We start from the raw sequence: 13,629 nt of genomic DNA, 5'->3' as shown, positions 1-13,629 counted from the left end.
AAGGAGCCCACCTGCCACAACTAAGGAGCCCACGAGCTGCAACTAAGGAGCCTGCGTGCTGCAACTAAGACCTGGTGCAACCAAATAAATAAATAAATTAATTAATTAATTTAAAAAAATACCAGGGACTTCCCTGGTGGTGCAGTTGTTGAGAATCCGCCTGCCAATGCAGGGGACTTGGGTTTGAGCCCTGCTCCAGGAAGATCCCACATGCCGTGGAGCAACTAAGCCTGTGCGCCACGACTACTGAGCCTGAGCTCTAGAGCCCGCGAGCCACAACTACTGAGCCTGCGTGCCACAACTGAAGTCCGTGTGCCCAGAGCCCATGCTCCGCAACAAGAGAAGCCACCGCAAGGAGAAGCCAGTGTACCGCAATGAAGAGCAGCCCCTGCTTGCCGCAACTAGAGAAAGCCCGCATGCAGCAATAAAGACCCAATACAGCCAAAAATAAAATAAGTAAATAAATAAGTATTAAAAAAAAAAAAAAAAAAAAACCCTGGAGGAAAAGAAGTGGGGCATCTGGCTTTTCCTTAAAAAAAAAAAAAAAAGTGACCAGATCAATATAAATTTTAGGAATTGAGAAGAGGAAGAGCTGGGAGGGACCCTGAGGGGTTGGGGTGGCCCCAAAGAGTAGGACTGTAAGCTCCATAAGGGCAGGGACCACCACTGTGTTGTCTGCCAGTGTATACAGGTGCCCAGCTCAGCACCAGCCTCTATCAATACTGGTTGAATGAGTAGGTGATTGATTAATGGAGGTGAGAATCTGGCCTTGAAAGTCAGGTTTCAGGAGAGGGTAAGAAAATGAGTGCAGCTAGAACAAAGGAAAATAAGGTTTGGGCAATTCTTTGGTTATATAGAACAGGTTTATAATTGTGGTCTTTATACTGTGGATAAATCATTTTTTTTCTAAAGTAAGATTTAACTTTTTAGAGCAGTTTTACATTTACAGCAAAATTGAGTGGAAGGTATGGAGACTTCCCATACAGCTCCTGCCCCCACAAATGCACAGCCTCCCCTGTCATCAACATACCCCATCAGGGTGATCCATTTGTTACAATGGATGCACCTACACTGACACATCATGATCACCCACAATCCACAGTTTACATTAGAGTTCACTCTTGGTGGTGTACATTCTGTGGGCTTGGATAAATGTGTAATGACATGTATCCATCGTTATGGTAGGATAAGCAGGTTTTCAACTTTCCTAATAAGCAGAATAAAAGTATATCTGTGAAATGATAGAAAACATATACACAGCTATCCCTTGGTATCTGTGGGGGATTAGTTCCAGCACTCCCCTCAGATACCAGAATCTGTGGATGCTCAATTCCCTTATATAAAGTGGTGTAGTACAGTCAGCCCTTCCTATCCATGGGTTCCGAATCTGCTGATACCAAGGGCCAACTGTAGGGTCTCTGCCCCCGGTTCCTTGCACAGAGCTCCCCAAATCTTCGTAATTTTCTGAGAGATAAAAGCACTAGGAGTGGGACTCCCCTGGTGGCGCAGTGGTTAAGAATCTGCCTGCCAATGCAGGGGACATGGGTTCAAGCCCTGATCCGGGAAGATCCCACATGCCACGGAGCAACTAAGCCTGTGCGCCACAGCTACTGAGTCTGCACTCTAGAGCCCGCGAGCCACAACTACTGAAGCCCGCATGCCTAGAGCCCATGCTCTGCAACAAGAGAAGCCACCACAATGAGACGCCCGCACACCTCAATGAAGAGTAGCTCCTGCTCACCGCAACTAGAGAAAGCCCGCACGCAGCAACAAAGACCCAATGCAGCCTAAATAAATAAATAAATAAATTTATTAAAATATATCATATCAAAAATTTATTAAAAAAAAAAGAGCAGTTGGTGCATCTTTTGTTCTAATATCTGGTCTTTGACCCTAGTTCTGACACAAAGCCGCCTTAGAATTTCCTAAGTGACAGTAGTGTCCTTTGTTATAATGAGGTGACTATTGGTCGGCTCCTAGATGGGGACTGGTCACCACAAAGACCAAGCCATGATTAAAAGCTTAAAACTTTCAGCCCTACTCTCCATCCTCCAGGAAGGGGAGAGGGGCTAGAAGTGGAGTTAATGATGGGTCATGCTTACGTGATGAAGCCTCTATAAAAACCCCAGAATACAGGGTTTGGTGAGGTTCTAGGGAGCTGGTGTGCCCAGAGAGGGCATGGGAGTTCCAACCACCATACCTTGCCCTAGGTACCTCTTCCATATGAAGTTCATTTTTATCTTTTAGCATACCCTTTTATAATAAACCAGTAAACGTACACAGGTGTTCCCCTGAGTTCTGTGAGCCATTCTAGCAAACTTTCAAACCCAAGGAGAAAGCCATGGGAACCCAGATTTACAGTCGGTTGGTCAGAAATATAGGTTACAGCCTGGGACTTGCGAATGGCATCTGAAGTTTGGAAGGGTCAGGCTTGTGGAACTGAGCCCACTATCTCCAGGTAGACAGTGTCAGAATTGAATTGAATTATAGGACACGTAGCTGGTGCCGAAGAGAGTCTCTTGGTGTGGGAAAAAAACCTATATATCTGGTGTCAGAAGTGTTGAGTGTGGTAGTGTGAAAGCAAAGTGGAGACATGGGAGAAGTGTGTTTTTTCTATGGTCTTCTTGGAAGCCGGCGTGATAAAGGGAGCATGACCAATAGGAAGATATTGCCACAACTTGGCGTGAGTTTAGAAAGGCCTGGCCTGGAGCATAACAAGGGAAATGGAAAGGGCAGGAAGCAGAAGCAGAGGAAAACTAGTCAGTAGATCTTACGACGGAGGAAAGACAAGGGAAGAGAAGCATTTTAGTCCTTTCCACAGTTTCGTTTCTGGGTAACTGGAAGAGTGTTTTTACTCTTAAAAGCAATTTATCAATCCATCCATCCGTCAAATGTTCACAGGCATCACTGCGTAGGGATTCTCAACCTCATAAAAAGGAACAACGTTTATTTCCCTAAGCCTTTCAGTTTACTGAGTCCCTGTTATGTGCCAGAATCTATGCAGACACTGAGTTAGGATAAAAAAAGATAGTCTCTACCCTGAACTGATGAGGAGGAAGGAAATAAGCAGCGGTAAAAAATTAATGCTGCTCCTTTAGCAGCATCTGTTCACTTTTTAAAAATTGCTCCCTCACTGCTGCCTCAAGATCCCCCTTTGTCCTAACTTCACATAGGATTTGGGCCCCACACAGATTGAAAGATCTGGCCAGATCCACTGCTCTTAGGTGGCCAAAATAAAGGTAAAATTTACAAGTTTTTCCTGCTTAAATTAAGTAAATCACTCTTTACTACTTAAAAAAAAACAATTCTAATCTTAAGCATTTCATTATACAACATATACATTTTCTTTGATCCTATTTTGAGCTGAGCTTAAAAAAATATTACCAAGAATTCAGTTGGAAATTTTTTACTACAATGAAGGAAGAAATAGCCTAAGTGAAATACCCACTAGAAACCCAAATTAGGTCCTGAAGAAAACACTGCAGACAATAGGATGCTTGTTTGAACAGTAGGGGCAGGACTGCTGTATCTGGGGATTTCCACTTACCTTTCTCTAAAGGACTCCAAAACAAACTATCTTATCTGTACTTCATCCCTGCATTTCTCAATCTTCCCTTCCCAAGAAGCCAAGGTGGGCACAAACCTACTTATACCAAGTCAGGTAGGAATCCTTCCCTTTTTCTGCCTGAAACTCAATAAATCGAAGTTGTCAGGAGTTGCCTGAAACAATCTCACTCTTTCTCTCTGTTCCTGTATACTCTGTACCCCTGGAATTATTCCAAATTCTAAAATGGAAATAAAAGTATCAATACTTCCCTCACAAGGTTGTGTGGAGGATTAAATCATTGAGCTTGTTTATCCAAAGATGAGGATCCAGAGTTAATTCACATGTTTGAATAGATGCAAATGTAAGACTTAAAATCCAACTTCTAAAAATCTAAGTGCGTAGATAGGGGCACTTTGATAACAAAAGTAGAAATATCTTGCAGAGTAGAGAGAAATCAGAACATGACAAAAAGGAGTACTGGAAAATGAGAGTTTTAAATAAAAATACGTATAAAACAAACTTTTGGTACCAACCCCCATATGTCCTTAGGATTATATGACCACAGGTGCTTCAACTAATAGACACTATTTGTGTTGCTGGGGCAAGACACTTCACCTCTCTGGAGGAGAGACTGTCTCTGAAATTCTCTCTCAATGTTGTCCTTTAATTAAGCTAAAGATATTTTGGTTAAAGGGATGCTTTAAATGTAGCTTAAAACCAACCAGAATTATTTCCTAAACAGCTTCCAAGCTATCCCAAAGGGACCCAGATATACTGGGGTGCACTAAATTATTAATTATTAATTAAAAGACTCACTCCTTGACCTCAAGGAGTTTATAATCAAATTAAGGAATCAACATTCAAGTCATATAAATATTAGCAAATTCACAAGGCATCAAATAAATATTTACTAAGTCACACTGCACCAATACAAAGGGTTAAGGAGAACTGGAGTAATCAGAGATGGCTTTGGAGGTAATGGAGGACTTCAGGTCAGGTGGAGGAAGGGAAGAATTTGAATCAATGGAAGAAAAGGCATAGAATGAATCGTCGGTTATTGCTTTACAAAGTCTGTGTTCTTTCTTTAACTTTAGTCCTGACTTTGTAACCTTGAACAAATAAATCCACAGTTACTAAGGGTCTGCTATATATAAAGTATGGTACATCATTTAAATAATGGAGATTTTCCAAGCTAAGGGTGGGGAGGGCTTTAAGATTAAAGAAGACAAAGCTCAAAACTAACCCCAAGCTCACATCATGTTGGTTATAAAACAAATGAAATCTGTTCTCTTGAAGAGAATTTTTAAAACTTGCCGTTGCTATTTCACCATTAATCAATTAAAATCAAACTCAGTATGAAACCTACATTAAACACATGTGTAACTCTTTTACTTAGATCACAGTGTGGGAAAAAAAATATTTTTACATGAAAATTTCAGAACCTTGCTCCATCCTTCTCTCATTTGAAACCATAGTCTTTTGCCACTAAAAACAGTACTTAATTCGATAGCTGTAGAAATAGCCTAAGCCATTCAATAGCTCATTTATGATACAGCATTGAATTTATCTAGCAAAAACACAACACATGCATGGGCACTTCCTTTTGCCCTGTGTAGTCTAAATCTCTGCCAAATGCAGAGGAAAGAAAGTACAGATGGACAGGATATCCTCAAATTATTTGGTTTGCCTATGTCATTCCAGAGAGAAATCTAGTGCCTGATTCACAGTTAGAAATTCAAATTAAGTAGAAATACCTAGGGTAGCCAGTCCTAGGGCTGAAAGGCAGGACTTCTTCATCAGCAGTTCACTAGGCAAGCTTGGAAGGTATGAAGGCTTTGCCTAAAGCAAAATCGGGAAATCCTGGCTTTCCAGAATTCACCTACCTCATTCAGTATAGCTCTTGGCTTAAGAGAAAGTGATTAAGGATTAAAGCAGGGGTGCCATTGCTTAAGAACACTAACAGGAACCAAGTACCTCAAAATCTATTTACATAAAATTACAGCTGATTGAATTTAGAGTGGCAGTGGCATTTGAATATTCTTGTGCATTTGGACACAATTCTTCAATTCTTTATTTATTTATCTAGATACTTATCTATCTATCTATTTATTTATTTATTTTGGCCATGCCGTGCAGCATCTATCTAGCTATGCATTTATTTATTTAGGCCATGCCGTGCAGCCTGCAGGATCTTAGTTCCCCAACCAGGGATCAAACCTGTGCCCCCTGCGTTGGAAGCGCAGAGTCTTAACCACTGGACCACCAGGGAAGTCCTTGACATAGTTCTTAATGCACATTATACATGTATATTAAGTCACTGAATATCCAATACATTTCAGCAAATACCACAGAGGACCTAGTAGTAGTATGTGTTGGATACTATGCTTGGTACTGAGACTCTACTGGCTTTTCGTGATGCCAGACCACTCAATCACTATAAGCCTGTTATTTCATCTATGTAAATAATATTGTGATATATGCATAGCTATGGTGAAGACTTAAAGACCCGATGAATATAAAGTCCTGAGCACAGTGTGTGCCTTCACTCAAATCATAGCTTTCTTTTTCTTTTTTTAACTATTACAGTGGTAAACTAGACACACAGCCCTGTAATCCTGAAGCTCCAGTAAAAGATACAGACGATGACCAGACATAATGACAATCATGATGATGATAAGGATATGGATAATACTAATAATAGCAGTTAATACTTATTTAGAACTTACCATGACCAAGGCACTATTCTAAGCACATAGCTCATCAATCAATCCTTATAACAACCCTTTGAAGTAAGTGACTAGAAGGCCATGGTAGTTGATATACAAATATGTGGGAGTGACCCTCTAAACCTCATTCTTGAGTGGCTGGGAAAGTACCTTCTTGGAATTAATAATATTAACCAGATAAAATGACACAGCGTTGTGGGGCTGAGACCGTAAAAGAAGTTCTGAGCAAAAGGAATTAACATGTATGAATGCCTAGAGCAGAGAATGCACACGGATGACCAAAGAACTAAAGAAGTTCAGTGCCGGCTATGTCCACGTGAGGCTGCCAGCAATGTATAAATTCATGTGTTAGGAAAATCGGCTACCGGGTAGAAAAAGAGAGGTGCTCTTAGGAAAGGCAGGGTTTCCTAAGAACGACAGGAGATGCTTGGTTGGTAATGTGCCAGAGAAGCCCACCTGTTAGCAGCAGCCTGTACTGGGGGATCCTCTGAACCGGCTTGAGCAGGTAGTGCTTGAGGGCCAGATTAGCACAGCGTGGGCTCATCTGAAAGGAAAAGGCATCCAAAGTAAACACATGCATTTTCCTAAGAAGCAAGGGACCCAGATCCAAGTGCTCCGGAAGCCGAACTTTAAATAGCCAGCGACTCTGGGATTCATGGAGAAGCTCCCTTCAAGGCACAGCTCCTATGCTGAGTGGGAAATCAGAACCAGCTCACCACGGAGTCTACCCTCTCTTGTAGGTACATCTCTGAAATCACTGACTCACTGGGAAATTCACAGCCCTCTCGCAGAGGGTGGAGGGTGGAGGCTGCAGTCTGCGTTGTAGGCCAATCAGAGGCAGCAGCTACCACTTAGAAAAGCATCTACCAATGTATTTATAACACACACCGACCCAACAACCAAGAAGGAAATGCCTGGCTCCCAAAATAAGACGGCAGAAATAAAACTACTGGGAACTGGATTCAAATAACCATCAGAGCCTATCATCAATATACTCATAACAACAACAGTTGGTGCTGGGGAGAATGCAGAAATTAGGGACAACCTGAAAAGCAGCCTTGCTAAGCAAACCTCGTCTTATAAGCCTGAAGAATGCAAAATTTCTCAGATGAATGGCTACAAAAGACATCCCCCAAATCACACTGTATATGGGAACATTTGATTCCGGAACGCTTTTGACTTGACCACAAGGACATTCGATTCTGCCTAAAGTTTTTTTCTTAGTATGTACAACAGATACTGGTGCCCATTCCTGAGCCTCACCTCCTATCTCCAATAAAGGTATTTACTGTGGGGTGACATCAAAATGGCCAAGTGAAAATGTCCCTGCCTCCTAAGATGTCCTGGTGTTCTTACACAGCTCAAGTGGGAAGGAAAGACTTTTTTCAAATATGATGGTTCTATCTTTTTCTAAATATGTACATCCAGGGTCTGGTATGTAGAATAATTATGAAAGTATAATGACAATGCATGTTAAGAAAGCATCGAGGGACTCCCCTGGTGGCACAGTGGTTAAGAATCCGCCTACCAATGCAGGGGACACGGGTTCAAGCCCTGGTCCAGGAAGATCCCACATGCCGTGGAGCAGCTAAGCCCGTGTGACACAACTACTGAGCCCATGTGCCACAACTACTGAAGCCCGCGCGCCTACAGCCCATACCCCGTAACAAGAGAAGCCCGCGCACTGTAACGAAGAGTAGCCCCCGCTCACCTCAACTAGAGAAAGCTCGTGCGTAGCAAAGAGGACCCAACACAGCCAAAAATAAAAATAAATAAATAAATAAATTTATTTTAAAAAAAGAAAAAAGAAATGAGAAGTAATGAGACATAAGCTTTAAAAAAAAAGAAAGCATCGATCATGCAAGCATCATTAGATATTAGACATCTAACTTTCTCCGTCATGTTTTCTTTTGCTGCCAAGGCAACAGAACAACTCACTGGACACTGATGAAAACCTGGGTCAATTATCAGTTGCCATAGCTGTATATACCACACTTCCATTCTTAATATCAATAGCATAAAGACTTCAGAAGAAAGGAAAAGAGCGAAGAAAAGACGACAAATGATTTTAAAGTTTAATTACCGTACAAATTAGAAATCAGCCATATCTTAATACTTCCAAAACTTTTCTAGTTTGCTGTAACTGGAATTCACTAATATTTTTAGTTTCAAAACAGAGAAATGGTAGCAAAACAGAGGACGGTAGCAAAAATACCTCAAATTCTCTAACAACAGCAGCAAAACCTGGGTTTTTCTTGTACTGCTCATCCAACAAAGCTATATTCTTATCAAACTCTTTGATATATGTGGAATACATTTTTAGATATGGTCCCTTCTTTACAAAGATATCAGCAATTCTTTGTTGTTCCGTCCTAAGGATAGAGAAGAGATAGACAAAAACAGAAAAAGAGTCATTATAGTATCCAAAACATATCCAATGATGAGCAGAGCCCCATTTCCAAGCCATCAACTTACCTTTTTTTCCTCTTCTTGTAAGAAATATCCCCAAATGCCCACTCTTTCCCATTTCCATTATTGCTACCATTACATCTTGCCTGGATTCTGCCAGTCCTCTGACTGGTCTCCCTGCTTTCACCATCTCATGCTTCTGTATAGCCAGAGACTGTTCAGAAAATTCAGATGAACTTTTAAGATAATTTTTTATAAGAGTTAATGATAAAGTATGGACAGGAAAACTCTTTTTAATTATGTTTTATTTTATCATGCTTTAAAAAAATAGCTTTTAATCATTCCTCAGCCCTTAAACTCTGTGTAATTTTATACTTAGGCTGCAGCTAAGTATTAATCACTATTTAGCCTATTTTCCCAATACGCAGAAGCAAGATATTTGCAAAACAGGCAGAGGTATTTTCCTGGATTATGTGTAAAGAAAGCTTAGAGGGAAATTGTTATCATGAAAGTAGGTGATACACCATGTTGTTATTTTGGGTTCCCCATAGACTTCAACAATAAATTCAATCCCCCAGACCAAACTCTACACATTTCCAAAGATATCACCAAAGTTTCTGTTACTGTCTAAAGACCAATAAAAGCAGTTAATCTTTGGTATTCTTCTTTTCCTGTTCTAAAATCTACAACATCTACAATGATGTCATATATGTGTAAATTTTCTAAACCAAACAACATATCTTCCTATTATCTCGGTGAATGGTCTCCTTTCCAAAATGCAGAGTTTCCTGGCTTGAAGCTCCAAAAAGATAGATGAGACATTTAAAAATGTTTCCAATGTGAATACATCAACTAAACTCTCCCAATTTCAAAAATCCTGATTATAAAGGTCACCTATAGAAAGTTAAATTGGCTGACTATGGGCCCTTCCTGCTTTTGAGGCAACATTACCAAAGAATTTAAAAACTTAGAGTACCGAGCTAGGTGCAACAGTGAATTTTGGCCATCCAAAGTGATCAATCCACAGGTAACTGCCAAGAAAACTCAATATATTGAAAAAACACAATGTCAGGAACAATGCCTCCCTGTCACATGCAGGGCCCTTATGGCTTCATCTAAACTTGGAAACTGGGAAAGCTGGTCAATCCATTTTTACCAGTTCAACATTCTTTCCTCCAGTTCCTTCAGGAGATCCCGATTGAGCTCGTACAGCTGAGGCAAGTAGTATAGGATCTGATTTAGGATCCGGTCCTCAATCACTGGTTTCCCAAGTTGCCTGGAAGCATGGGCTACTGCATCCCGGAAATCCTGTTACAGTTCAGAGGAGGAAAAACAATATACATACATATGTAACTTAATAAAAAGCTTTTTCCCCAGTCACTCTCTTCCCTAAAACAATATAAACTGCAAATTGTATTTCCCACGAAGAACTCAAATTGAAAAGTACCCACTTCCTCCTATCCCACTTACTTGGCTAGGACACACACACACACACAATGGCTGGGGTGGATATTTGGTTTTAAAACAGACTGTGTGATATTTCTCTTAAATCTTTTGGTTTGATCTCCAAACTTAGTAATTATACTAAGGGGGTATCTGGAAATTGTATTGCAACTCTAAGTAGGCCTTAAAATTATTCCAATACTACTATATGAACAAAATCCATTTATTTTAAAAGTCTCCAGATCTTAATTTTATTTTGGAAGTGTCCCTTTGTCCACTTTCAGTAATTACTTCCCAAATGCTGGAGCATTCTAAGTGAGGCATGTGGAGGGTGGTACATTCTTGATAATCAGAGAATACTGGATCCAAGCCCTTACTCCTAAAATACTGTGTTTGCTTGAGCTAGCTCCATTTTCCTCATCTGTTAAATGGGTTATGAGACTTTAATTAGATACTGCACACAAAGCTTCTTACAATGTATTTGGCACACAGAATCAACAAAACATTTTAACTCTGGACCTTAAACTCTTTCCTCCCTCACCATAAATTCACCAGAATCTATACTTTTCACAAATAAAAACTTTTCTCGTCACATATCACTTTTCCCTGTAAGACTATTTATACCATGTTTTAAGACAGGCCCACCCCACCCCACCCTATCACTCCAGAGGACTTGGAAAGGGTGGGGTTGGAGATGGTACTTCTCTAGATTTCACTATATCTTGAGGCCTCCCCCCAGGGGATAAGTAAAACAATGGTGGACTCTGTTCTATCGTCCTGAGGATTCAATAACAAAGATTGTTCCCTCTTAGAAACAGGAGGTTTAATTAAAACCGTAAAGCAAAGGTTGGGTAAAACAGACTCTCTACTAGGCTTTATCTTCTTTCTCCTTTCTAGCTGTTTTCCCTTCAGGAATTCACTGGGCAAATCAAATAAACAAAAAAAGACCCTGATTTCTTCCCTGATCCTTTCAGCACCTAACCCTTACCTACATACATTAACCATTAGTATTTCTTATGCTTCTTGTGAAGGGCAACAACTTCATACCTAATTTAAAAGTACACAAAAAGCTCCTAGAGTAATGAAAATAAAAACAAAAATAAACAAATGGGACCTAATTAAACGTGAAAGCTTCTGCACAGCAAAGGAAACTATAAACAAAACAAAAAGACAACCCACAGAATGGGAGAAAATATTTGCAAACAAAGCAACCGACAAGGGATTAATCTCCAAAATATATAAACAGCTCATGCAGCTCTATGTCAAAAAAACAATCCAATCAAAAAATGGGCAGAAGATCTAAATAGACGTTTCTCCAAAGAAGACCTACAGATGGCAGAGAGGCACATGAAAAGATGCTCAACATCACTAATTATCGGAGAAATGCAAATCAAAACTGCAGTGAGGTACCACCTCACACTGGTCAGAATGGCCATGATCAAAAAGTCTACAAACAATAAATGCTAGAAAGGGTGTGGAGAAAAGGCAACCCTCCTACACTGTTGGTGGGAATGTAAATTGGTACAGCCACTCTGGAGAACAGTATGGAGGTTCCTTAAAAAAACTAAAAATAGAACTACCATATGACCCAGCAATCCCACTTCTGGGCATATATGAGAAGAAAACCATACTTCAAAAGGATACATGCACCCCAGTGTTCATTGCAGCACTATTTACAATAGCCAGGACATGGGGGGGACTTCCCTAGTGGTCCAGTGGTTAAGACGCCACACTTCCATTACAGGGGGCACGGATTCAGTCCCTGGCCAGGGAACTAAGATTCCCACAGGCCTTGTGGTGCAGGCAGACACACACACAAAAAAGACATGGAAGCAACCTAAATGTCCATCAACAGATGAATGGATAAAGAAGATGTTTTTATATATATATGTGTGTGTGTGTGTGTGTGTGTGTGTGTACAAATACTATGGGGTATTACTCAGCCATTAAAAATAGAATGAAATAATGTCATTTGCAGCAACATGGATGGACGTAGAGATTATCATACTAAGTGAAGTCAGACAGAGAAAGACAAACATCATATATCACTCATATGTGGAATCTAATTTAAAAAAAAACAATACAAATGAACTTATTTACAAAACAGAAAGACTTACAGATATCAAAAACAAACTTATGGTGATCAAAGGGGAAATGTGAGGGGGAGGGATAAATCAGGAGCTTGGGATGAACACACACACTACTATATATAAGACAGATGACCAACGAGGACCTACTGTATAGCACAGGGAACTCTACTCAATATTCGGTGATAACCTATACGAGAAAAGAATCTAAAAAAGAATGAATATATGTATATGTAAAAAATAAATAAATAAAAGTACACAAAAAGATTCCTCTTCTGGGAATTCCCTGGTGGTCCAGTGGTAAGGACTCCACCTCTGGGCTTCCACTGCAGGGGCATGGGTTCTATCCCTGGTCAGGGAACTAAGATACCACATGCTGCGATGCCGCATGCTGCGATCCCACATGCCGTGACGGATGGCCAAAAAAAAATTAAAAAACGATTCCTCTTCTAAGGTATATTTTAGACAAGTCAAATCCTATGTTCAAGAAGTGCTAATAATCCCTTCACTTAGGCCTCAGTACCTGGGACTAACTTTATCAGCCCAAAACAGTCATATTAACCCAAAGGAACCAACTAGTTAGACCAGTAACTAAAGAACTACTTTGACAACTAATTACTGTAATATAAAATAAGAATTCGTTACTTGTATAAACTACAATCCAGAAAACCACACAAAACAGCTCCAGAAACCAAATGGATTTGTGCCAAATTCCATCTCCCAACAGCTTGTTTCTATCAGCATTCACATTTAGTAAGAGAAAATAGAGCCAACTTAACACTTTCGAAAGTCATTAGACTTTCCATCAGGCAGAACTATACAGAATATATTTACATACCACGAATAACATCCTCAATTGTAAATGTATTCAAAGCACAACAGTTAAACATCTTCTATAGCATTTTATTTTTTATTTTACCAGTTTAATGATTAATATAATTTAGATGCAAGAGTTTCCTTGTTCAGCAAAACAAGAAGCACTGCCCTTTCTTCTGGTAGGATAAATGATTAATATGTTTGTCCCTTGGCAGCAGGATGACTTTTATTTTCCAGTTGGAAGGCATTTCCTCAGCCAGGACAGTGACAGCAGACATTAGCTGCTATGTAGCTTAAGGATCCTGTTTGACACAGCTTTTGCTAGAGTCTGTATTCCATATGTCTGCCACCATTGCCAAAAAGGAAACTGGTTTATTTAAGACACATTCAACAGACACTAGCCAAATCCACACTGCGCTGACCAGTGAGGTGGCCACCTCTAACTGGAGGTCCCTGTCACATACCAGGCAAAACTTTAGTTTTTTCCAGTACTACTGGGTGGTGTCGACAGCTCTAGAGGAATGAATGGGCTATGATGCCTTTTTAAAAATTATGAGTAGCATGTCAGAATAAAAGAGAAAATATAACTATAAGCGCAAAG

The 13,629-nt window shown here is 40.1% G+C and overlaps 1 protein-coding gene across 8 annotated transcripts in view; it reads right to left on the bottom strand.

Annotated features, from left to right (window-relative positions):
- The window catches only part of FGD6 (FYVE, RhoGEF and PH domain containing 6), a 110,313-nt gene that overhangs the window by 34,958 nt on the left and 61,726 nt on the right, over positions 1–13,629 (bottom strand). For all 8 annotated transcript variants that reach the window (XR_014252175.1, XR_014252176.1, XM_082418790.1 and 5 more), the window contains 3 exons: positions 9,839–9,990; positions 8,489–8,645; positions 6,730–6,817 (listed from right to left, as the gene is read on the bottom strand). Coding sequence is in view for 6 of the 8 variants with exons in the window: in XM_082418790.1 (XP_082274916.1) it covers positions 6,730–6,817; positions 8,489–8,645; positions 9,839–9,990 (397 nt within the window). In the remaining 2 variants the exon portion in view is untranslated. The remainder of the gene's footprint in view (positions 1–6,729; positions 6,818–8,488; positions 8,646–9,838; positions 9,991–13,629) is intronic.

The sequence above is a fragment of the Balaenoptera physalus genome (assembly GCF_965194825.1).
Source record: "Balaenoptera physalus genome assembly, chromosome: 13".
NCBI lineage: Eukaryota > Metazoa > Chordata > Mammalia > Artiodactyla > Balaenopteridae > Balaenoptera > Balaenoptera physalus.
This window is presented reverse-complemented; position numbering and strand designations above follow the sequence as displayed.